Source organism: Pyrgilauda ruficollis, unplaced genomic scaffold (genome assembly GCF_017590135.1).
Source record: "Pyrgilauda ruficollis isolate IOZ18807 unplaced genomic scaffold, ASM1759013v1 scaffold6, whole genome shotgun sequence".
Lineage (NCBI taxonomy): Eukaryota > Metazoa > Chordata > Aves > Passeriformes > Passeridae > Pyrgilauda > Pyrgilauda ruficollis.
The window spans coordinates 4,159,556-4,186,367 of record NW_024527710.1 but is presented as its reverse complement, the minus strand read 5'-3'; the positions used below and the strand labels follow the sequence as shown (position 1 = coordinate 4,186,367).

Below are 26,812 nucleotides of genomic sequence, written 5' to 3'. Positions count from 1 at the left end.
TTTGAATGTATTTTTTAAAAATACCAGGATTGGTATTTTAAGATGGAATGTTGTGAAAGTAAACAGTCCTCTTTGAGCTTTGTGGAATGGCCTGGAAGATATTGCCAGCCTGGTGATTTCACATTGCACAGACTCTTCTTGGCAAAATGTTAATAATGTGCACAAGCCATCGAAGATTCATGTGAAGTGAATGCCAAGCCTGAGGAAGCTTAGGCAGTAGAACAAAAGTCTGCATCATCCTTGTGATGAAAGGTTGGTTACAGTGAGAATTTAGGAGGTAGTGGTGGGTGATGTCCGCAGTTCATGGTCTGGCCCAGTGACATTCTGCAGAGGTGTTCAGATGTCCATGGTGGCCTGTGCAGTATTTTTGTTTTGCATTTCATCTGTGTGAGGATACAAGAAGTGGAGCAGGGACACAGCTGGAGCTAGTGAGGCTAAGTGGTTGCTGCAGCATGAAATGGAAATGAATACAACCATGTATGCTTCTAGACAGCCATTGGGCTTTTGGTAGGCATGAGGCATTCTGTCAGCTAATGTTTAGGAAAATTTGCTTCAGTTGACAGGACTGTGGCTTTTAAAGGAAGAGGAAGAGTGGAACAGAAAAAGAATTGCATACAAACTGTGTATAGACCAAATATTAAAAATCTGTGCAGACATAATTTGCAAAATTAATCTAGCAGTAGAACTTGAAAAGTGGATGAGCACAGAAGTGCTCATGTTGGAATGCTTCCTTGCAGTGTAGCATTTTTAAAAGCCTTATCGTAATGAGTTAATGAGCAATATTGTCATTGTGCATGTCTTGGGAAACGCAGAAGAGATTCAAAGGATAAAATATCATGGTTGATCTTATATGCTTCTACATGCTTTTGATGTGTGCTAAACTTCTTAGGAATTTGTTTTTAAATGCCATTCTGTTCTAGGTGTTAGTGGTAGATAGATTGTACAGTCTTAATCATGGAAATATGCAAGAAAAAAAATTGCAAATTCTGTTGAGATCTTTATATTCTCTGTAAAGTATCACATCAGGTATTCCCATGCAAGACCCATTTAAATAGAATATTTTGCATAATCTTCATAAGAAAAAAAAGAAATAATCTTTAATTCTGTTAATACCTCTTTTTAGATAAAATATTTGGAAGCACCCGCCCTCTGAAGTTGAAGTGCTTGAGTTTTTTGTAATGTTTGCCTTATAGTTCAAGTGCTTGTCTCCTTCCTCATTCATGGTCAGTAGTACATGGAGGGGGAGCACTATCAGTAAATGTTGTCTGTCTTGAGACAAGTGGCTGCAAGTTATCTTGGTGATATTTTGATTTTTAATACTGAAGCCTTAGCCTTGACTTAAGGTATTGGTGAGCTTGGCCTTTGGAAAATAAAGTTGGTAATATAAAAGTTATGACATGCCAGCTGTGTGTGTGTGCATGTGGATATATGTATACACACACACACAGAGACACGTATTATTGAGGAAGTACATGGATACATAACCCTGAAGGTGACTGCCATCGGACATAAGATACCTCAGTGGACAGGTCCCAGATACCTCACTTAGGGAATTCTTGCTTTTGCTAAAATAGGCAGTGAATTTAATAACCATTTACTGGTGAATATGGGAGCTCCCCAAAAAGTGCATTGTTTCCAGAGTTATCTTTATTCGTTGTTACTGCTTTTCACTTTAGCATGTGTTTGACCTTCTTCTGGTCACTTAGTAACAAGTTACTTAAAAGAGATGGAAATATATGGGAAATTTTTAGACTGTGGAGATCATGAATGCTGAGAATAAGGTAAAGAGGGTTCAAGAGCTGGAGGAGTCAAGGTCTGTGTTCTCTTTGTGCACTTTAATACATTTCAGTATTTCCTGAAATACTGAATTTCAGTATTTTATTTTGTGTTTTCCCTGTATAACAGAATATACTGGGTAGGTTTTTTCAGGTTCTAAGTAGCAAAGTCAGGATTGAGATTCATTGAGCTGATCCCTTTGACTTGTCAGGCCTGAACTCTAAAGATTTTTTGACTGTTCTGTTGACTGGTTGAAAGACCATTTTGGTAACTTAGAGCAGTCATTTAATCTTCCTGTGTTCCTGTATCTGAAAAGTGGGTGTGAACATATATGTGTAAAGTGCTCCCAATACAGAGCTGAGAAATGCTACACAGGCTGTTGTGACTCTTTCTGTTGCTTACGGTATTGAGCAGTAATTTGCATTACTCTTTAACAAGCCACTAATTTTTAGTGTTAACTGCTTTTTAATCAGCACAATGTAATCAATACATGTTGAAATCATTAAATGTAGCATTAACGAATCTGCTGTAGAAGAATCTGTTCTAATAACGTTCCATTCCAAGCAAGTTTAGATGTTTTTGTGGTAGTTTCCCTAGAGCTGAAAGCTCACAATTATTTGAAGAATTGGTACTAAACTTTAACCAGAAAGTGCAGTTTGTCAAACAGCTTTATTACAGCATGTGAGGGTAGATTTGACAGTGGATATGTGATTTAGAAACAACTTTTAGCACAACATAGGTGTACTTTACCTTATAGGGCTTGCTGATGAATCTAAGTTTGTTTTAGAAGTGGGACTTTGTACCCAAGTCTGCCCTTGTTGTGCAGTGTATTAGTCATACAAGGATGCAGAATTTTAAAATTTGTAGGTCAACACTTAAAAGTGAAGCAGAATCCAGCAACATAAAATGAGTAGGACAACCCTAGCAACCGTTATTGCTGAAAGGCTGAGAGATGTAATGTTTCCCATGGGGATGATTACTTCTGTTTCAGAGATGAAGAAATTTTGTGTCTAGAAAACATACTTCTATACAATAGCAGAGACTAAATTGGTGGGTTTGTGTTTGTGTCAAAAGTAGCAGTACAGATTGTGGTTTCTAATATGACTCAGGGAGGTGTAAGACTGAAATAGCTTACCTACAGCAAGTTACTGATTTAATTAGACATATAGTCAAAACACATAAACTATATAAATTGGCAAATTGATCTGTTTCATAGAGCTGAAGTTAGGGGGGATAGAGAAGTACAGTGACAGGAAAACTTTTGAGCGAATTGATAATACTGGGTAAAACATGGACAAAATTAACGCAAAGACAAGTTAATGCCTTTTCTTCCATCCTCCTAACTGACATGGAAGCTATCCACTTTACATCAAATTTGGCTGTAGGCATTGCAAAGAAAATAAATTACTTTTTAAAAGAATATGATTAGCTTGCTGTTTGGGGGATTTCTTTGTCCTTATAAATGACTAGGTTAATCTGTTGGACACCAAAGTGTCCACATAAGACCAGTTACTGGAAACTGGTAGAGGTAGTAACCAAACTGATAATAGGTAGTGACTTTTTAGACAGCAGACTCCACCTACAAGCTCATATCCGTAGGAGTTTCATGATAACTTTTGGGAGCCTTAAAGTAGAATAATATTATTGATGCAATTTGAAACAATCTCCTGTCACTTTTTTGGTAATTAAAATTAGCTGTTACCCAGTGGAAATCCGGTTGAACTTCAGAAGTTTCCAGGAGGTCAGCGCTGGATATTTTCTGAGTGCAGAATGTCCACTGCTGCCTTGGACCTACTGATGACTCAGTTCAAGTGCTGATCCAACCTTCTGACTCCCTGAGAAAAGCCTGACAATGCATCTTTCTTCCTTCCTTCAGCAATGCCTAAATGCATTGCAGGTATTTCTGTTGGGTATGACACTGATGAGACTAACTGCAATTAAATATCCTCAAACAAGATTGAAATCAACTATTTACCAAAGGGTACTTGCTGCTAATTGAGTAGCTAAGCAGCACACTGCAGTACCATCTGGAAACCCAAACTCAGAAAGTTATGTGGGATCCTCGAATTCACACTGAGCTTACTGAAGAAGTAGTACATGTAGCATCTGGGGAGGAGATCCCAAAGGAATGAGCATCAGTCTCAGAAGAGTAGAGTTATGTAACTACTCTTTATAAATATAATTTAGATGGCAGTGATGGGTAAAAGGCAGTTTAGAAGCAAGAAGTTTTTGCTGGTGAGCACTGTACTTTAACCAACAAATGGGCAAACTGGAGAGTCTCTTCTGTTCCCCAGTCCCTACTTTGAGTGAAATATCAATTTGGTATTAGTACTTAACTCTTGTTTAACTTTAGGCATATATAGAAATTGATTGCAATTACCTGGATGAATTTATTGCTTATTGGTACTATAAAGATAACTAAATGCTTTCAGGAGATTTGACCCCCTCTGTAAAGTTCTTTATATAAATAAATCTGAGATAACTAGCCATGCAAAGTCATTACAACCTTCCAGAACAAAGAGAAAAGGAAACAGCTAATAGTAATAATGTAGCTTGTAGTGTTGCTGCTGAGACTGTCAATGCTTTCTGCCATAGAACCGGTTTGTCTGGCTGATTTAAAAATTAATCTGAATTCTATAAGAAGCTGCCTCGAGCTGCTTACTGAGTAGTAATGGGGAGATTGGTTGGGGGGATGGTAGAAGGAGTCCCTTGGAAAGCATCTCTGAAAAGCTATTGGTAATTTTTTTTTTTTAACATAATATGTTAAGAAGCATGTTGTTCCATATTTGGGAGTTTACTGAGCAGCCATTATGCCTGAAGACAAAAAATTACTTCTTCCTAGCAATTAGTCCCTGTTGCAGAAAAGTTTCCTTTGCTATTACTAACAAAGCATATAGTACAACAATTTTAGCTAAGTAGTAGAGGGTAGGTTACACCCACAAGTACAGACCAGCTCTTGAGATGACCCAGGTAAGTGGTGTGGTTACACCTTCACAGCAGAGACATGCAAAGGCAGATAATAACAGCTGCCTGGGCAACCTGAAACATGGTATCTCTAATTAGTCCTGAACTTGCAACTTGTGTGTTGTTTTAATGCAAAGAAAGGCTGATTGTGTACATCTTTAAAAGCTGTGAAAATAGACTTCAGGAGCCCCACAGCCTACACAGGGATCATCAGAAGGCTGGGATCTTTAAGTGGTAGAGGCTTGCAACATATATCTAAAGTCGGTAAATATTCATTTATATGATGAATCTACTTTACAAGGAGACTTGACACTTTCAAGTTCATGTTTGTTCTCATTTTGAATAGATTATTAGATGAGGAGTAGTTTAAAGTGAAGACATAAGTGATAGGAAAGCATTTTGTTAATCTTTATTTTACTAATAACAGAATTAAGGTAAAGCTGTTCAAGTGCAGTTCCACAGAGAAACCAAGCCAAAACATTGAGGAGAGGATCAACGACAAAACAGCTGAGGAGTAATGCAGATGGGTTTTTTTTTAACATCTGGTATTTTCTGTGCTACACCAGTAGTGAGGATGCAGTAAGTGGCTTGAAGTGAAGAGAGAATTAGCAGCAGAGGAAATTAAAACTCCTTACTTGAAATCCGTATGTAGCCTCGGCAGAGATTGCAATTTAGGAAGAAATTGTCCAGCAAACTTGGAAGCAGAATGTATTAAATCTCCAGAAGTAGTTATCAGAAGCTTTATAGAAGCTTTACAGAAGAAATATGAAATGGCAGATAAGACATCTCCCCTTGACACCTCATAAGTAAAAATTTGTAAGTTACTAGTGCATTGCCTGTGTTTTCTGGTAATTGAGGATTTCAGAATTCCTCATCCTAGTTTTAATACAAGGAAAATTATTACAACTGGAAAAAAGATTCTACTGTTCATATTCAGTAAATACTGTCTTCCAGGAAACCAGTACCATTTGTCCATAGAGAAGGTATTCTCTTAGTTGTTGGTGTAGAAGAACTAAAATTTTTTTGAAATTATTACAGTGGAAATAATTTGTCCTCTTTTAACAAAAGGTTGGAAGAGAAGTCATTGGGACTGCTAGGGAAGATACTAGCTTAAGCTCTAAGGAAGATACTACCTTAGCTCTAAGGACAGGTGTGTTGGAAATAGTCCAGTGGCCACTTATTTTCAGTTTACTAACAGTTTGTGTTTCAGCAGAAGCTGAAATATGAAGTCATATAATGGACTGGTTATGAAAAGTTAAGGACTTTGACTTTATAATTTAATTGATAAAACTAGCTTGCATTTTACAAAATTAATCCAACAAGAGGGAGACCCAAACACTGTAATACTGTCAAGTGAAAAAGCTTTCTCCTTCCCATAGATCAGTCAGTTGTTCAGTAACCTATCTGCCTATATATCCAGTTATCCCAGGTTTCTGTTATGACTGCAGAGCAGAAAACATTCAGCTTCACAATAAGAGAAAGGCTTATTTTATCTGTTCTTAATTTTGACATAAACAGTGTCTACAGTATTCACACTAAAATGGATGAGGATCTACTCAAGAGCTGTATTCAGACAGTGCTCATTAGTTTCTAATACTGTTATCGAAGTTTGTGGTTAAAACACTTTGATTTAAAATCAGGAGTATAAGAAAGCTTAATGGAAAACTGCATTTTTTAATTGACTCAAGACGTTCTACAAGAATTCAATCTCCTTTGAAATAAAAATAGGCTTAGCTGCAAACCTGCCTGTTTGCCCACTGCCGGAAGTGATTCATGTGAATTAGGACGTGTGTAGGAGTCACAGGGCTCTCGGAGGCTTTTCATGGCAGGGCGCATTTGCTGTGATGTTGCAAAGTAGCTCTGGACAGGAGGGTCACTTAATTCTCAAGTATGATGTTCCAGTTCTGTTCAACCTGTAACTTCATAGAGTAGAGTGTAAGGTGGGTTTTGGGGGAGTGGTTTGGGTGTTTTCTTCCTGGGTTTTTTTTTCTGCATGCTTATATCTTACCTTTAATTCACAGATTGTCCTAGCACTCCTGATACTCCAAATAGTGATCCTCGGTTTTCTACAAACAACAGATTGATGGCCTTAAAGAAGCAGTTGGATATAGAACTGAAGGTAAAACAGGGAGCAGAAAATATGATACAGATGTACTCAAATGGCTCTTCAAAGGTAAGGCTTTGGAATGCTTAAAGATCATGAAATGAATGTGGGTTTTCACATTGCTGGAATGTGACTGTGCAATGTATGAACAGTATGCAGCTTCAGTATTTTTCGTTTGGGCTGTATTTTTGTTAAACAGTTCCATCAAATCTGCTACAAATTACTATACCATTTTTTGTTGTGGTTTGATACCCACTGAAGTGATTGTTTTATCAGTTTGTGCACATGCAGTTCAACCTAAATAATAAATCCGGCTTACTAAATTTAGTACATCTAGTAATCTTTGACCATGTGGGATTCACTTAGCAGCAAAGCTTGGTAGGACTGACTGGTGTCTGATGTTTTTCCTAGCTCCACTGAAAAAAAAAATGCATTAGTTTAACATTGTAATGTGCATGATAATTACAACAAAGGCACTATTGCCAAGTATATTCTGAACTTGTCATCTAATTGTAGTTAGCAGTAAAAAGATCTGTGCCAAATGCTTCAATAGGATGTGTGTAGTATTCTGATAGAGATGTCATAACCTTCAGTGATACACATAAAATACACATTGAAATAATTTCTTTTTATGGAAGTGCAGTAATCTAGAGGTAGAAACTGGTAGAATAAAGAGAAATTAAAAATAAAGCCACACTTATTATTGTATCTGAATTTTAAGTACTGCACTCACTCTCTCTAGATAGCACCGTAATTTTTCCAAGGAGGTGGAGGGAAAGTGTTTGCTAACTTCTAAATGGGTTTGACTTATAACATATTCTTTTCTGTGTAATAGAATTCATCATACTCTAAGGATCCCTTAACTCAAGTGAAAGATAATCCGAACCTTTGAAATGAAAGAAAACAAAATCAAAAAAGTCAACAAAACTAAACCCAGAATCTAACAAAGAAAAATCCAAAAAACAACCCAACAAGACATTTTGTTGAGTATAAGGCAGTCATAGCTCTCAAATGAGAAAAAAGGGAGGGAAGTATCCTCTACTTACATTCCCCTTCACCTTTCATTCATTACTCATGAATTGTCCTTTTCATTTACTTTTATTAAATCATTAAGGAGATTAATTTCCAGACTAAGGGGAAACACAAGAGTAGATCTAACAAATAGTGTATAGTAGCTTGGTTAGATGGTTTTGTGTCCAGACAGTAGTAAGTAAAATCAAAATGTTTTAAGATCTTAGCTGAGCCAGCACCTATCTGAGTCAGTCAACTTACTAAAAGGAAGTGTTTGGCTGGAAGAGTAGGAATTTGGGAATTACATTGGTAACCCTTAGAACTGATTTTAACTAGAAATGGTTGGAAAGGAACTTCATGTTTTTGACTGAATTTGGGCTAGGTGTTGGTGGAGAGGTAGATCATGTTGTGTCTGCCTACTGTATTACTTCCTTATACCTTGAAAAAATAGCAGGGAGCACTGCTTTCTCCCAGAAAATGAGTTTAGACTCAGTGGACCAGGGGTGCCATCAAGTTCCTTCTGTCCCAGGTAGCCTTATCTGAAAGTGACCTGTAACATACTAGCTGGGGGCAAATAGAAGAAATAGCTGGAGTGCACATTATGACTAAGGTCCTGGGAATGCTGTCCATCCACCACAGTCCCTCAGCTCCTGGAAACCTTTGGAGTCTGCATTCTCTGGGGCCATGTACTTAACATCAGGTACACTTAAAACTAATAATTAGCTGACCCAAATGGATCAAAAGACATACATTAATTAGGTTTCTAATAAACCCTTGGTAAGTAACCTTATAACAGGCTGAAAAACTTAACTAAACACCCAGGTTGTAATATTAGACATTGTTAGCAGGCTTTGATCAGACTAGGTAGAGAAGATAAATTCTGGTTTGCTTTAGATTGAGGTATGTAATTAAAATCTATGATTGAATCTTGTATTTGCGATTGGTAAATGCTTAAATGAGCCTACCACATTGGGACTATATAGTAACTGGGCTGGAGAGAGCAAGCTGGAAAGCACAAAAGCATTGCCAGCCACTTCAGCAAAGAGGATGGAAATGGTGGGTATTCATTCTCTCTTTTTTTTTTTTTCTGCTCAGTAGTGAGTTATTTGGCAAGTCTGAACTGTAGCCTTGAGCATGCTGATTATGGTTTAAAAAGCAGAGCTTAAAAGAATCCAACCATCTGGATGGGGTGGGCAAAAGGGGCAGAAAATCCCCAGTTTGAATCCAATCCCAGTAATCCAGTAGTTCTTTAAAAAGTAGTCATAGGACCATCTTTAAACATATTAAATTCATTTGTGACCTTTCTTCAAGTGTACTATATGATCTAATTTCAAATCTGTTGTATTATGTTGAGACCTAAATTTAATGGAGGGAGGTTATAATCTGTTTTCTAAAAATGAAAAAGCAGTCTGTTAATAAATCCATCATCTCATGGGAAGCTTTTCCCTTTGTACTTTACTTGCTTCAGTAACATTCAGCTCAACCTATTTGGACTTGAACATTTCTGAGATAACGATCGTCTTTCCTTGGATGTGTGTAGGTTCTCTGAGATCCCATGACAGCTTTGCAGATCAGTTTTACAGGCACTGTAAGTCCTTCTGTACTCAGAAGATGCATTGAAATGCTTTGTATTCAGCCTCCAGCACTAAGAGAGCTGCTGAGCATTACACATACATTTTGATTCGGAAGATGTGATCTCTTTAAAACCTAAGGATATCTTTGTAACGCTGGATTGCCTCTGCTCTACACACTGAAGGGCTAATGCTGCTCCTGAGCAAGCAAATCCATTCCAGTAAGAGACTGTGAGGGATAATCAAGAGCAGCAAGATCAAAAATAAGATAAAAGTGAAGATACAGACAAAGAAACACTTCCAGCATATATATACATCAGAATGGTGCATGGATAAGGTTTAATACAGGATTTTAGAGTGACTTATAATCTGTTACTTCAATTCTATACTCTGCTAGAGGCAGTGATTATTCTAAAATTTCATATCTGTATTTGAGAAAGTATGGATTTAGGAAAGTTAGTGTGATCATTAATTGGATAAGTAACATGGAATGTTAAAATATGAAATCTGTGGTATCTCCCTGTAATGTTGATTAATACTAGAAGTTAAAATCGAGAGTTGTGAAACTATGGTATGCAGAGGGGGCACAATTTCTTTCCACGGATCCAAAGTCTTTTTATGTGTAGATCTTGGTATATCTACCCTGCAGAACGAAGGGCAGCATTAAAATATCTGAGTGAGTAGTAAGTCAAGGTGCGAGGTCATAGAGGAGCTCCGTGAAGGTCAGTTTCTCAGCATACAGATCTTTCTTGCACTATGCTGTGTGGTGCCAGTATTTCCAGCTCTGGGATCTGAGCTTCACTGCAGTTCTTTCTCTTGGTTATGGCAAGGGAAGAATTTAGTATTTTTAACTTCTTAAGTAGTTGATAACTTCATTATAAAATTAAAAATATAATTATAAACCATGTCCATGGGAAAGTAACTTATTAATGAGGTTGTAGAGTGGCTACAAAATGAGCTAACCAAAATACTCTTTGGGTTGTAAGGGTGGTACACATCTGCCCTGACTGGTACTGCATGGACAGAACAAATACACTGCCTAAAATTTTCTTATACCTTGTTTTTGTTGTTGTTCATACTGCAAGTCAGATCACCTTTAAGCTGTCTGGTAGTTCCCAGAACATAGAGACGGAGCCACGTGGCAGCCATAGAAGTTTATGAAAGTTCATCTTTAGACACGTTCTAATGCTAATGAAGTAGGCCTTGTTTGTTACATATTTATTAACACAAAAAATCTTCAGCTTTCATTTGTTCAGAAAAATGTACTGCAGACTTAATGTGCTGTGTAAGCAACATCATATTTCTAATTTCAGTATTGAAAATCAACTCAGGTTAAATAGTACAATTACTTTTATGAGGGCTTAGTCTAGCAAATTTGTCTGTTACAAGAGTTTTTACAATACTCAAAGTAAATTGGAGACATTCTACATAGTTTCAGACGTATTTTGCACTTAATACTTCTCCTTTCTTCAGTATCAGATTACAAAATATTAATCTACACATGTAATGTTTCTAGATCATGCCTGCTTTACTCACCTTGAAACACACACAGTTTCTCTAGGAGTGGCTTACAGTCTTTAATCAACCAATTCCTCTGTCCTAACTTAATTTTCACTAATATCTTAATGTGGTTAGTTTGCCTAATGCTGTACTGAATGAAATGCATAGGTTTAGTTCTTGTTTCTTAGTATGTGTGTTTTGAAACTTTCAATGTGTCTTGATCCATGAAGAAGTTTCTGATTTCAGCTTGTTGTTTGTTTTCATAGGATCGAAAACTTCTTGCCACAGCTCAGCAGATGCTTCAGGACAGCAAGACAAAAATAGAAGTTATAAGGATGCAGATTCTTCAGGCAGTCCAGACCAATGAATTGGCTTTTGATAATGGTGATGGTGTAGAAAGGAAATGTGAATCATTAATGTCAGAATGTCATATAGATATATACCCATATGCATGCAGACTTACCATAAATTTCTAGTAGGAATGTTTGATACAGCTTGCATTAACCAAAAATAACCAGAGACTAGGCAAAACTTTGTGTGTCTTGGGGTGCCAAAAACATGTGAAGGAATGTGAAGGAAAATACCTTCATCGTAATGAAGAGAAATATCATCTCTCTTTATTATCCTTTCTATGCTTTATGATGTCCAGTTTTGTGGTCTACCTTCTCATTTCATGCATGCTTTTTTTTGTCCTAATAATTAGTGATTTTTTATAGCATATAATCTTTATATTATGATGCTAAAAAAAAAATCTGATGCCAGTACAAAGCCTGCTTGTCATACTTTAATAGGCTGACCTTATTATTTCTAGTGGTAGGACAGATGGAGGAGAATTTTTCCTGGTTTTATAGGCATTTAGGCTAGATTGACTGCTAAACAACTACATTTAAAGGAACAGAAAAAGTGTTATTAAAATGACCTGGCTTGAAATACTCATGCTGCATTTCAGAAGTATTTTTAAACTTCCATTTCATTGAAAATCTGCAAGTAATAAAAAAAATTTATTCTTGAGCTCTAAAGCACTAGAAACTTACAGGCATATGGGTATATCTCTAAGTCTTGAACTTTATTTGTGTGAATTTCTGAATATTGACACTTGTAGTCAGGGCCTGTATATATCCAAGGTAATGAAAAATGTGTGTTCATGCTTTGTTTTGTGGTGTGTGAGGTGTTCTGTTTCTGTATTTGTTTTTCCACACAACTTTTTAACACCCCATTTTAGCACATGGATTATGTATATAATTTGTTTAAAAGGAAAAGAAGTTCAAGCTAGAAAGGGCTTTCAAATGCCTTTTTGTGTTCCTACTACTCTTAGTGCTTTAAACAGAAAGGAATATATTCAGAAGTGTTCTGGTTAGGATATCTAAGCACTCTAAGATGTGGACATTAGAATGGTTAACCCAGGCCATTTGGCAAAGGCAGTGTATGGAATCTCTCACATTTCTCTGTGCTGGCAGAAGCCAGATTCCATGGGATTTCAAGTGAGCCAGGGGGATTATCAGAAACTGATCAGGGATCTACTTGGCTACAGAGCAGTTTAAAAGATAAATGCTCATGGTGTAGTTCAGAAGTGTTGAAGTCCCAAAACTTCCTTGCCACTTGAATATTTGGGATATTTTAGTTTCGTCCCTTAACTCCCCTGAAGACATTCTCTTTTTTTCACATCTTCTAGCAATTATAGCTCTTCAGGAAGTAGGAGCTATTTATTGAATTGAGGCCCTGATCAATTATTTCTTCATTCAAATGTAGATGCTTAAAATATCACTTTTTACTTTTATTACACACTTCAAGTTTCTCTTTGGACTACCAGATATGCATCTCTCCTGTTTTTTTGCCTTTTTCTTCTCCCCTCTCTTTATATGGAGGAGGGATTGATACTAAAGAAATTAAACCTGATTGTTGTTATCTTCAATGAAGGTTGTTTGTTTATATCTCTTTGCAGCAAAACCTGTGATAAGCCCTCTTGAACTCCGAATGGAAGAATTACGGCATCATTTTAGGATAGAGTACGCTGTAGCAGAAGGTGCAAAAAATGTGATGAAATTACTTGGATCTGGGAAAGTTACCGACAGAAAGGCACTTTCAGAAGTAATTTGTCATTACAATTTCTGATACTTTGTTTTAAAGGTTCTTTAAGGAAAAAAAATGAACTATTTCAATTTTTTTTTATTTTGAAAAGGCGCAAGCAAGATTTAATGAATCAAGCCAGAAGCTGGACCTCTTGAAGTATTCACTGGAACAGAGATTGAACGAACTTCCTAAAAACCATCCCAAAAGCAGTATTATTATAGAAGAGCTTTCATTAGTCTCCTCACCCACATTAAGTCCTCGTCAGAGTGTAATATCTACCCAAAACCAGTACAGTACACTGTCCAAACCAGCAGCTTTAACAGGTATGATTTAAAGAGCTTTTTTGTTTTTCCTTTTTTGATCTTAATTAATGATTTAAAACAAACCTTTAATGCCAACTATATTTCTTACTGGACATATGTAATTGTTGTTCTTTTCCTAGACAAAGGCATTTAGAGTTTCCAAGTGTCTATACACTGCAAAAAATGCAGATAAGTTTCTTTGATTTATTTGTTTACCTTTTTATAACGTTATTGAAAATGTGACTCTCTGGCATTAAATAGCTCCCTATGGAATGATGTTGCTAGCATTTACCAAATGCCTTTCATCTTGAGATTATCATGTACTTATCATCAAGATGTATAAGTATCATTATACCCATTTTACAGATAGGGAAACTAAGTTGCAGAAGGGTTCAGTGAATTGCCCTGATCATACAAGTAGGTGACAGAGCTGGAGATAGGCACCCAGCTTTTCTCCCAGTTCCTGTTTTACCCACTGGACCTCAATGGATTTCTGGAAGGTGAGATTTATACTACCAAATCATGCATTTTATTTTTAATCCAAAGAAGGAGGTCCTAACAAACATACATGAAACCATGGGGGATTCTTGTTCATTGGTGTCAACTGTTTTCCTTGCAAATAAGATAGGGTGTTTTTTTTTAAGAGACTTAGCCTACTGTGAGGGACCACATTTGTATATAAATGTGACTTAGGAATGTCTCATAGTTCGGGTTCACCTGGAATTGTCCTTCATTGAAAGTAAGGTTTCAACAGATGAACGATACCTTAACAAAGGTCTTGAACATTTGCCTCACAGCATTCTTAAAGAAAAGCATGCTTCTGACTACTTGGGGGTATGTTGCTGTTGTAAATTTATTTAGTCAGTGGTCTAGAATTCCTAGAACAGATAGGTTTAATTTTATCTTTTGTTTCCTAACACATTTTGCATGTAACTGTTAAGCCTATTACTGACAGAGTAAGTTTATAAGAAAAAAAACACCTGTAATTTAAATGTTACTCATTATATGCATGTAGAAATAAAACAGAATTTAATTTTGAAATACTGCGGGGTTATATTTTAAAACAAAAAGAGGAACTCTTCTGCTAAGCTACAGTAGTAGTAGTAGTAATACTTATAATAATAATTAATTATAATTATATGGAGCAAGTCTATTTATCTTGCATTGTGGTTTATCAGGACCTCAGCCGAGAGTCCTTGTAAAGTTGTGTGGTAAGAACAACTTTTTTCATCAAATAAAAACTGAAGTGATCAGTGACTATAGGCAGGAAGTATCATGCCTTGGGTTTAAAACAACTTGTTTTTTTCTGTTTCCTGTAACACATAATGAAGAGTCAGATACCTTATAGTGACTATAATTTCTCTTTAAACATAATTTACTGATACATATGAAGATTTTTAATAGAAATTGACAAAGCTACATGCTTGTGAAGTTCTTAATAGTTTCACTTTCATATTGCCTGCACAAAGAGCTTTTGTATTGAGCTGGATTTAAATGAACAGTGTCTCTGTGTTTTGCCTCTAATGCTTTGTGAGAAATAGAGCAATGCTACTGTCATACATCTTTAAGTGCATCAACATGACTTTCTGATTTGCATCCATTCCTTATACAAGAGTATAGCTTTTCTGCTTATTAATATCTTTTTTTTTTCTAAACAGAGTTTGGGAATGAAGTATTCTTTTACCTTTTAACCTGTTTCGGAAGCCAATAGCATCTCTTTGTCTTCATAGCCTAATGCTTAGCTGTCACTTACGGCTGTTAGCTTCCTACAGGTTGGGATTTCTTCTTAGACTGGTTTCTTGCTGTCTGTTCTGTGGGCTATGATGTTGCCAGATCATTTTTAGGTTGAGTTTGACTTAAGTTTCTGTTATGAAAGAGTACTTTTAAGTGTCCTGGTTAAGTACATTTGCTATCAAAAGAAGACTGCATTTCAGAGCTGCATTTCTAACTGACACTGATTACGAACTCGCTAATTTCACTACTTCTAGTAGTTGATTTTGTCAGTCAGCGGTGTCACAGTTTCATAGATGTTATCTTGTACAGGATGAAGCCAGCCTACCATTCTTGTAACCATCTGTGGTGTTCAGATGTTCTTGTGCTGCTGGAGGAAACTCTTCAATTTGAACAGCAGCCTCTATACCTCATTTGGTTAAAGATGCAGAAGATTTGGAAAAATAGCTTGTTGAAGAGTAGCTTCTTGTCTCAGCTTTTATAAATCCAAATTCAATCAAGTTGGAACAATTTAATGATTTTAAATTACATACTGACACAAATTGGACTTTAGCATGCAGCAGGCAAATGTGATTTCTAGTGTGTGATTTCTTACACAAATCTATAGTGTTAGTAGTTTGTTAATTTTATGCAGTATTAACTAGTTATATAAAACTCATTAAAAATTGTTATTGCTCCATCTGCAAGATTCATTGCTTTAACAAGAAACTTGAAATTTGTCAGTATTAAAATACAACATTGTTTACAGTTTGAACCCAAGTCAGTTAGGTTCCCAAGTGAAGAAAACAAAAAGACTTCTGAGACACACAACAAAAGCTTATGTTGTGTTACCTTGGTGAACTGTTGCTCTTTTCTAGAAGGTTGAGTCACACATAGTTGACTTTTAATGCTTTTTATTTTCAATATACATGTGTGTCCTGGATTTGTCTTTTGACTTCATCTGATCTTTCTGTTATACCCTGTGGGAGTCAGAATGTGAGCTATTGCCATCAATCAGTCATTAGTCATTCACTTGGTTTACTTAAGAGCAGAAAACTCTCATAAATCATTGTCCATCTTCTTCTAGGTACCCTGGAAGTGAGGCTCATGGGCTGCCAAGATATATTGGAAAATGTCCCTGGTCGATCAAAAGCCACATCAATTACATTACCTGGTTGGAGTCCAAATGAAGCCAGATCATCTTTTATAAGCAGACCCAGTAAAAGTAAAAGTGGGAGTGGTAGAAACCTTCTGAAAACTGATGACTTGTCCAGTTCAGTATACCCTTACTTCTCTTATTATTATGCATTATCTTTTATTTAAATTTTCTTGGGCATGATGTGTTCTGTAACTTAAAATATTAAATTGATTCAAAGCTTTAAATGTTTCTTTACCTGTTAAGCTGTTAACAAAAGCAAAAGCACAACCACACTATTATGCCCATAAGAACCAATTAAATACGAGATTACATTTCTAAGGGAAACTTACTGGAGATTTTTTTGTTTGTGGAAAATCCTCTTAAAGATTTAAGCTGAGTTTGTGTACTTTACTTACAGATGAAGTCTGTGCTGTACTGAAGCTGGATAACACCGTGGTTGGTCAAACTAGCTGGAAACCGATTTCCAATCAGTCATGGGATCAGAAATTTACACTGGAACTAGACAGGGTAAAACTGTGGCCTGATTTCATTGACAGCTGTAGTTGCTTCTTGTATTAATTCATGTCACTTTTTTCCCCTGTTGCTGTCATTTTGTTCAAATTCCGTAAGTGCAATATTCCTGTCTTTACTAGAAAAGCTCCCTGGACTTAAGCTGTTGAGCTGGGCCAGCATTCTAGAAATCTTACCTTTCCTGACTTACAAACTGATGTAATATTTTTGCCAAGATCTAACCCTTAGTGGGTTTTCAGAGATGGGAGAGATGGTGCTTACCTTTTTTATTTGGATTATCAGCTTATAATTATTTATCAGTAAAGCATGATATCAGATCAGTTTGGATGTTTTGGTAAAACCATGTCATAGAATTTTAGTGATTTTATATAAGTGTTCTCATGTAAAGCTGGTCAGTTCTTCAGGAATAATAAATTCATTAATAGTTCTTTCTTATAACTTTAAATGCTACTTAGAGGGCACAAATATTGAGTTGATACTTTTGAAGTAGAATTTGTTATATAGATTTAGTCAAGGTTTTTTTTTAGATACCTGATAGTCCTGGTATTTTAAGGTACAAGGCTTATTTTTTTCTGAAAATGAAACTATATTTTAGGAGCTTAAATGTTCATCTCCAGTACATGCTTACTCCAACACATGCTTCTCACGTGTGAAAAAATAACAGCCACTTTCCTGTTTTTTGCTTTTTTTCTGCCAAGCCCCAGTCCAGATTCCCTCCATCTAGGAAGGAAGCAATTTTAGACTTGCAGGTAGAGAAATTCAGGTTACAGTTAGGAGTAGTGCAGAAAAAACCAAGCAGCTGTGAAGCCCTGAAGCCTCAATTATTTTCAGATTAAGACTAGAACTACTCGGTGTAGTAGCTGTTCCTGCCAACCACATATGTGTTGTGGGCTCTATTTAAGAACTCAGGTTCTGGTGCCAGAAAAGGACTTTGCTTCTGCTGTTCCTGGCCACACATCCTGAGACTGGCTCAGAAGGTCAGAGCATGGTGCCAATAGCATCAGGGTGTGGATTCAATCCCCATATGGGTCATTCACTTAAGAGCTGGACTTGATGATCCATGCGGGTCCTTTCCAACTCAGAATATTCTGTGAATCCTTCTGTGCTTGAAATGCACAATCCAAGCCTCGTTATTTTTTAATCTGGTGCTTCTTGACTTTTACTTCTTTTGAAACCTATCGTAGCTATGGTAGACAGTAAAATGATGTATCATGATGGAATTGAAGTAGTAACATATGATGGTGCTGTTACATTGCAGGATTCTTCACTTCTGGGACAGGTTTTTGTAACACACATATAAGACACTCTAATACATAAATCACATCAGCAAGATAGAGCAGTCGTTCCTGGTAGTTCAAAGTTCTTGGCCCCTTTTTATGACCATGTTACAAAAGGTGTATGCATTTCTACAGACACTCTAAGTTTTTGCATCATGGTGTGTATGCAGGTACTAAAATGTTTGCAGGCATGAAATGAAGCTGGTACTTGTAAAAAATACAGAAACTACCAAAATTGAGGTTTCTAAACACGAGTTAAGCTTTGTTGTCAGAGCTTGAGCTAAAACATCTCGAACAAGCAATGTTGTTAGACTGACCCAGAAAGTCTGATTGTGGCTTTCTGCTTCTACTCTCAGGGAAAATTTTACACCTGTGCTTTTATTTGTATACTGGAGATCTCATCTGAACTGAATGAAATGTTGTGATCATCAGAGCTTCAGTCTGACTGGTTAGCCCTGACAGCCTTTTAAAATAACACCTCTGCATCTTGATCCTTGAGTTCTTGATCTTACAATTGTACTGTGGTAATTCTTGCAGAACAATTACAAATAAGTGATTTCCTGTGTCTGTGTTTCCTGTCATAGTCACGTGAATTAGAAATCTCAGTTTATTGGCGTGACTGGAGATCTTTGTGTGCAGTCAAGTTTCTGAGGTTGGAAGATTTCCTGGATAACCAACGGCATGGCATGTGTCTCTATCTCGAACCCCAGGGCACTCTGTTTGCAGAGGTAAGAATGTTTCTTTGCAGTACTTGAACATACTTTAAAGTATTACATGGCAGAATAGTTTAACAAGTTTTCCTTGAACTTGTAAGAATGCATTTTGTTCTGAAACTTGAACTATAACATACGTTATTTGAATTGCAGGTTACGTTTTTTAATCCAGTTATTGAAAGAAGACCAAAACTCCAGAGGCAGAAGAAAATTTTTTCGAAACAGCAAGGTGATTCTTTAATATAAACATGTAAAGCTTAAAAATTGTATAGATCTGTGAAATTTTTTATATAGAGGACTAATGTTTGCCTCCAAATAATACTGTTGGTAATGAAAGATTTGGCATTGCATTTAGAAATCTTTTGTATTAGAATTCCTTATTATGCATTAGCATTTAATTGTGAATAATTAGAAATAGCTATGGAAAATTACAAATTTAGTTTGTTTTTCATAAACTATAAATTAATTAATATGGGATTTTTTAATTATTGGTTTTGGTAATGAGCAAGGAAATTACTTGCACTCTGTTTTCTTTTTTCACAATATCTATAGGCAAAACATTTCTCAGAGCTCCTCAGATGAATATTAATATTGCCACTTGGGGGAGGCTGGTAAGAAGAGCTATTCCTACAGTGAACCACTCTGGCACCTTCAGTCCCCAAACATCAGTGCCTCCCACAGGGCAAGTGGTGGATCCCCAGCTCGCTGAACTGACCCTGCCAGCCGGGTAGGTCACCTCTGCAGCTTTGCAGTACCCTGAGTGCAGGAGGGAGCACTGAGAGGCTTCTGCCCTCATGTACAGAATGTGTGCAGAGTCTGGTTATCCTGCAAGGCTGCACACCTTCCCATGTTTTAGTTGTGGAAAACTATTCCATAGCTAGATCCAGACACAGACACACAAGGTTTGGTTTAGGAGAAATCCACAGGTATTAAAATAGTCTTTGCTATACACTGAGGAGTTATTTATTTTCTTGTCAGTGACTCTCCTGTAGCCAAATTGGACTTCGAACTTGAGCCTGAGCCTCCACCTGCTCCACCCCGTGCATCTTCCCTTGTGGAAATATGTGAATCTTCCTCTGAGATAAAGGCTCCTGATGTGCCTTCTCAGGCAAGTAATTTTTAAGAATCTTGGGTTATACAGTTTAACGTGGTTGTAATATTGGCATCTTTATGATGGATTTCTGCCTTTATAAATCAGCATGTGCTGCCTTAAATTCCACACACGGAATTGTGCCAGCAGAATGCTCTGATTGCTCTTAGTGGCAAACTGTTTCTGTGGTCGGTGTGTTTAACACTCCATGTAATTAGTTCCACCACAGAAAAAAGCCAGAGCTCCAAAACTATTAGAGTATTCAGGATAAAATGCTTTTATTAAGAAAGAGCAGAATGATTGGAGCAATATATTTCATCAGTCTGCTAAAATCTTACTTGCCTGTATCATCTGGAAATGTGCCATTTTAGCCTTGGCAATGGGTGTATTAATAATATCATGTGCTTATAGTAAAATTTCTGCAATCATTTGCCTTCACAACCAGTTTTAAATGTTCAGGTTTCTTGTTCTTCACAGGATGAAGTAACAACTTTTGATTTTGAAAATGGCAGAAATAGTATTGTTCCAAAACTCCAGCCTGAAATAATCTGTGAGTCTGATATTCCCCATTCAGACATGAAATACAGCAACACCAGAGAGCTCGAAGATAGAAGGTAAAAAAGCAGTGGTTTTCCTATTTTGATCTGAATAATATTTTTTAAAGCTAACACACTAGAAACTTTGTGATTAATTCTTATTTACATAGATCACAACAAAGATTTCAGTTCAGTCTGAAGGATTTCAGATGCTGCGCTGTACTGGGCAGAGGACATTTTGGAAAGGTAAATGTCAAAAGCTGTTTCAAGTGTCAAGGCTTTATCAAAAAGTAGATACAGCTCTTAAATTTATCTCCTCTGTTTTAGGTGCTGTTGGCAGAATACAAAAACACAAATGAGATGTTTGCTATTAAAGCCTTAAAGAAAGGAGATATTGTGGCTCGTGATGAAGTGGACAGGTCAGTTTGTACAATATAACATGTGGATTCCATAAACCAGTTGTGTGCTCTACCAGGGAGCTGCTGAATTGAGTGGAAGAGCAAAGTCAGTTGTCATCTCCCTGCATAGCTGGCTGCTGTAGATGTGTATTCTTGTTCTGGGGCAAGGAGGGAGCAGAGTAACCCCTGGTTTGTTTTAGTGCCCTTCTCATGCCTGAACTACAGCTCTGACTTAAAGCTGATCCTGCTTTTGATTTTTGGGTTCTCTTGCAAGTATTTATTCTAATTACTTCCATCTCATTAGAGGATAACAGTGATTGTTTGCTTTACTGGCAGAACCCATATTTCTCAACCTGTAACATACTGTCATGCTTTGTCCAACATATTTTCTCTTTGTATACTGTTGGGTGATTTTCAGTCTTTTTGACGCAAAAATCAGGTTCTGCTTTTTTGGGGTTTTTTATTTGCTTGGACATGAAAGGGCCATTACAAAATTGTTTGGTTTTCATGCAAGAAGGTGTTTTTACAGTTGCTTAAGAATGACTATATTCATTTGCAGGAAGGATAGCTGTATTAACAATAACCTACAATTTAAACAATTGGTTTAAGAAGAAATAACCAGGAACTGCTATAGATAGATATCTGTAATACTGCCACTGGATTTCCACTTTATGTCTTGTAAATAATTAAAATAAAAATTGATTGAAATGAATGTCACAGGATACCAATGCATAGTTAATGCAATCCAAGTATTTGGAAGTAAAATTGTTGGCACAATTTTCATGGACTGCTAGGTTTCCTCTTTTCACTTGGGAAAGCTAAATATAAATTAATGGCATCCTGATATTAAAATCTCTCTCTTGAACATTCTTATCCTGAGGAATAGAGCAAAAAAATAAAGTAAAAAAATACCAGTAATTCTGAGAATTGAAAAACTGTTATTCAGCGCTGAACTTTATATTGTTCCTGATTTTGTTTGCAGCTTGATGTGTGAAAAGCGAATATTTGAAACTGTGAATAGTGTAAGACATCCCTTCTTGGTGAACCTTTTTGCTTGTTTCCAAACCAAAGATCACGTGTGCTTTGTAATGGAATATGCTGCTGGTGGGGACCTGATGATGCACATCCACACTGATGTCTTCTCTGAGCCCAGAGCAGTGTGAGTATCCCTCCCTTCCTGTGGCATTAAGGGAAAGGCTTTGCTCAGTGGATAAGAGCTAAGGGCTTTATCACCACATGCCACCACATTATGCCACTTCAGTAAATGCTGCTTAAGTTTTTAAAAGGGTTGGAAATTCTAACTGATTTTGTTGTTAGAAGATGACATGCAGGTTTAATGTGCCTGAATCTACACTGAATTCAAAATCTACATACAAGTATTTAATTTTTATAATACTTTCTTTTAGGATTATATAAAAAAGCTGAATGAAGAGTTAAAATAGTAGACAAAGCTAAAAAAGGAAAGAATAAGCTGATTTAGAAAACCTTCAATGCTATAGCAGTGAACACTACAGGAAATTTATCTTCCAGCCCAAGCAAACATGCTACAGTTTGAAAGCTGCAAGTTTAAGTGTTTTTGCCATCTGGTTTTAAAACTCTGGCCTTGTATAAAACTAATCTGTACCCAAAAAAAGTAATTGGTAATCTTCAAAGGATGGCTCATAAAAAAAATCAATAATAATGGACTTCACATTCTGAAAAGCAAGATAAAATTCCATTGAAATTTTAACTTCAACTTTTTCAACAGATTTTATGCTGCTTGTGTGGTTCTTGGACTTCAGTATTTACATGAGCACAAAATAGTGTACAGGTAAGTAGTCATTTCCAGCAGATGAATTTCAGCTGTTCTGAAGAGTACTAAAGAAACACATGAAGTGATGCAATTTTGTTCTCAAATGTTCATTTAGAGATTTGAAGTTGGATAACTTATTGCTGGACACAGAAGGCTTTGTGAAAATTGCTGACTTTGGTCTTTGCAAAGAAGGTAATGGCCCTTAAATTTTCTTTCTCGGGGAATTCCATAGTCTGTCTTACTCTTGACTGTTCCTTGAGAGTTTTGGACTGCCAGATGTGCATAGGGTCTATTTATGTGTCATTTGAAGGAAAAAAAATACACTTGTACAAATTGTACAAGTGTGAAGATAGGACGAAGTTCCTTAGTAGGGAAATACCAGGAGCATGTGAGCATTGCCCTGTTCTTTTTATTTGTTTATTGTCAGTGTGAGCATCACCTATTCTGACTCTTACTTCATCACATCTCTGCTTGTTAGCAAGCCACACTGCACATTTTACGAGTAGGAAAAGCATTAGGTGGTTTCCTCATTCTAAACATCTTCACACTGCACAACAAAATCAAGTGCCTTTATAATCCATCCTGAGTTCTTGCTTTTTTACAAATAGATTATCTACTTTTTTAGCTCAGAAACAGTTGCAACTCTGAGAATATGGAAGTGTGATTCTTACGAAAATGATGTGCAAAGTATACTACAGCTAAAATTGAGAGATTGTCCCAAAAGGGAAGCCTAGAAAGTTGCTTTCAAGCATCTCACCACTGGCAAATACCAAACAGAGGTAGTTATTACAGTGTTTTTCTCAAAACCCATTGTGTGGGCAAAGATCCTTTTTCAGTTTATCTAGCCTGTCTTCCATATCTTTTCCTTTAAGGTAGCCTAAGAGGGAATTGGGTAAACTCAGCAGGTCTTCAAACATGAGTGCCAGGGCAAGTCCTGTGACTGTAGCTACAAATAAGTTCAGTAAATGACAAAACAAAATGAGAAAGAAAGTTCTTCCCTTTACTGACTGCTACAATTAATGGTTTTCTCAAGTTTTCTGCAGCAGCTCCCCTTATGTCATGTCACATCAGGCCTGGTGGTGCTGATGTCCCAAAATGTGCCCCTCTGGCAAATCCACAGGGCTTATTTTGCTCTACATTCTTTCACTACACTCCATGTTTTACTCTACTATATGTAATTTGCACTACAGAAGCATCCAGAGGGGCACATTTGGCTAAACTAGTGTGTACTGCATTTTCTTGTGCTAACTGGTAGAAATGGAGCATAAGATTGTATCTTTCCAAACAAAGATAACTGGGTAACAGAGGTGTAACTGGAACCTTAATCTGGCTCACTGTATATAGCGAGGATAGAAAAATTTGAACGGAAGCACATGTGAAACAAAGGCATGGGGAGGAAGAAGGAGGGAATGTTTCACCTCATTGGCCTGAGCCTTCAGGTCACAGGCCTTGGATCTACAGTATCAGGTAAAGCTGCTCTGGAGAGAGGCTCTGCTTGGAGGAACAGGTTGTGGAATGGCAGAAAATACTGCTTGCTTTTCATTATTTGTAACTTTCAGGAATGGGATTTGGAGACAGAACAAGCACATTCTGTGGCACACCGGAATTTCTGGCTCCAGAGGTGCTGACAGAAACCTCCTATACAAGAGCTGTAGACTGGTGGGGTCTTGGTGTTCTTATCTATGAGATGCTAGTGGGTGAGGTAAGTTCTAGTAAGGTACAGTGGAGTTGTAAAAAGCAATGTTTCAAGGTTACAAACCTCAAGATACCAGCCTGTTAACATTTCGTATGCCCTACCTGCCACAGTATCAGTATTCATTATACGGCATGCATAGGCACACCCAGCTTTACAGTGAGCATTTTAATGTGTGTCATCAAGAAAAAGAAGTGTGAAATACTGAGCAGCTACTCACCTGATATTGGCTGCTGTAACACTGGAGAAGTTGGCAAGTCATGTCTGGAGCTTGACTTATCAGCAATTATAGAAGCCAACAAGTTGTAACAGATTTTTGCTTTACTCTATTTTTAGATTAGATTTAAGACATCATTATGTCTTAAAAAAAAAATTCCAGTAATGGCAGTGTCTCTAAGAGCACAGTACATCTGCACATACAGTTTGGGGGAGCTAGGTTTCCAGGACACATCTGTTACCAAATCTAGATGTGTACAGCAATATCAGTCTTCTGCTTTCAAATGCTCTTGGGGAAAAAATAAACTTCTTAACTCCTCTAGTTTGAACAAAAGTGAACTTTAACACATAAAACTGGATAGCAATGAAAGATTATGCCAAACACACCAAAATAGAAAGCCTCAGTTCCATGTAAATGAGCTGGTATAAATGAATCACTGTTGAGAAGTTTATTTGCCATTGCATATGCTGCTCTACCTTCTGGTCCATTTTGTAACAGTATCTCCCAGGTGGCACAGTGATAGCGCACATGCTAAAACTCATAATTTTGTTCTTTTCAAAAAAAATATGATCATTCAACTTACTTTCACTTCCTTTCAGGTAAAAAAGGACAAAAAGCTTGTACAGTGTCACCTACATCTGTCAGGTCACTTCAAAACAGTTTGAAAACCCTTGAGCTGCAACATACTAAAGATTTTACTAAAACAAATCCGTCTTGCCCACGCTATTTGTGAATGGCAGCTACCCCAAAGAAGAGCTGATAGATAATTTCCATGTGCACCCTGAGTTCAAAGAAGATCCCAGTTTTAGGTGTTTCTACATCTAAAAGCACATTTTTAAAACACAGTCCTTCAGTAGGAATTATGGGATAATATCAACTTGCCTTTTCTGTCTTCCGTATGGAAAGCCATGTATCTGTTTCGGGGAAGGAAGACTTCATTTCGGGGTGTCTAATTCAAAATATTCAGCTGAGTTTATGTTGCTTTCAATTGTAATTTTAAGCCTGTTTGTAGTGGTTTTTTAATGCCTTTCATTGTAGTCTCCCTTCCCTGGAGATGACGAAGAAGAGGTGTTTGACAGCATTGTAAATGATGAAGTAAGATATCCACGATTCCTGTCTACAGAAGCCATCTCAATAATGAGACGGGTAAGAACATTTTAATAATTATTACAGGATCTCCCTGTTGTCCTGTTTCCAACAATTACTTTTCTGAGGAACAAAGGAATATCGTTTCCAATAGTTTAGGAACCTGCACGTCATATTTTTTTGATAATTAAATTTTCAGACTTGCTTCATTTATGGTGTGCTATGCTGCCTGTCACCTTAAATGAAAATTGTCTATGCCATTCCACACTATTAGGAGCAAATTTTTCTTTTTAAAGTGTAAAACACTTAAGGCTCTATTTTCTCTCTGAACTAAGTTTCCTAATTTTACCTAACTGGAGTAGTTCCGCTCTCTTTTCCTAGCTGAACACTGCTGGATTGACCTATTTGGTAGATTAGCATTGTCACATGAATATTTTAATTCAAAGACTTCTAAATCTTTTTGGTTTCGTTCCAGCTGGGGCAGGGAACACTGTACACATGGCATCTGTAGTCCCATTCTTGGCAAGGAACAGCTGATTTTGGTTATGGTTGATGTTAGTGCTATTCCTTAGTGAGATGTGTCTGCTTATCAAAGGAAGGCAGTTGAAACTAAGTTAGCACCTTATCATAGTTGATAGAAAGGCAATACTGGAGGTGGTTCCAAAGCTTTGGAATCAGCCTCTCCACATAAATGCCTGATGCTGAGTATCAGTTTAGCACCCAATTCAGCAATGTGCTGTAGCACAGTAACTACTGTGACATAACTATCTAAGTAATAACATAAATATTTGATAACTTAAAACAATTGCTTAGTCCCAGGGAGAGAGTGTTTGCGTAGAGGAGGAAAACAGAATGCAGTTTTAAGGCAGTAGCTGGGGAAGGTATTTTTGCTGTTAAAATTCATGCCAATATCCACAGGGGACAGGGTGCTGCTACATTGCACCCACAATACATGTACTAGGAACTTTGTACTGGCAATTTACTAGTTGGAGCTCTGAGCACTCCATCACATAATTTCATTCACAATATACTAGACATTTTTTGACGGCTGCATCATGAGTATCAATCCACCCTGCTGCATCAAACTTCTGGGGGTGACCAGGAAACCCTTTCCTTTGGCTGAATGTATGAAGCAGCTTGAACCCTCTCCTGGTAAATCAGCTGCTGTGAGGGAGCTGAGCACTGAGACAGCAGCATAGTTAATCTCTTCTCTGAGCTGAGCAAGAACCACTGGCTTATGTAAATCTGTACCCTCACCAGCAAGGAGGAATTTTGCACTCTGTGACTTGCCTTAGATCACCTCCAGTACCAAGACATGGCAGCACAGCTCTGC

At 37.0% G+C, this 26,812-nt stretch overlaps 1 protein-coding gene across 1 annotated transcript in view; it reads left to right on the top strand.

Annotated features, from left to right (window-relative positions):
• PKN2 (protein kinase N2) overlaps positions 1 to 26,812 on the top strand; it is a 53,378-nt gene that overhangs the window by 23,783 nt on the left and 2,783 nt on the right. Inside the window, exons 3-20 of the mRNA XM_041483570.1 lie at positions 6,762 to 6,913; positions 11,193 to 11,310; positions 12,869 to 13,014; positions 13,106 to 13,319; positions 16,096 to 16,281; positions 16,565 to 16,674; positions 18,539 to 18,682; positions 18,821 to 18,896; positions 19,220 to 19,394; positions 19,646 to 19,775; positions 20,235 to 20,371; positions 20,464 to 20,539; positions 20,621 to 20,712; positions 21,674 to 21,850; positions 22,439 to 22,501; positions 22,599 to 22,675; positions 24,043 to 24,185; positions 25,432 to 25,539. Coding sequence (XP_041339504.1) covers positions 6,762 to 6,913; positions 11,193 to 11,310; positions 12,869 to 13,014; positions 13,106 to 13,319; positions 16,096 to 16,281; positions 16,565 to 16,674; positions 18,539 to 18,682; positions 18,821 to 18,896; positions 19,220 to 19,394; positions 19,646 to 19,775; positions 20,235 to 20,371; positions 20,464 to 20,539; positions 20,621 to 20,712; positions 21,674 to 21,850; positions 22,439 to 22,501; positions 22,599 to 22,675; positions 24,043 to 24,185; positions 25,432 to 25,539 — 2,324 coding nt within the window. The remainder of the gene's footprint in view (positions 1 to 6,761; positions 6,914 to 11,192; positions 11,311 to 12,868; positions 13,015 to 13,105; positions 13,320 to 16,095; positions 16,282 to 16,564; positions 16,675 to 18,538; positions 18,683 to 18,820; positions 18,897 to 19,219; positions 19,395 to 19,645; positions 19,776 to 20,234; positions 20,372 to 20,463; positions 20,540 to 20,620; positions 20,713 to 21,673; positions 21,851 to 22,438; positions 22,502 to 22,598; positions 22,676 to 24,042; positions 24,186 to 25,431; positions 25,540 to 26,812) is intronic.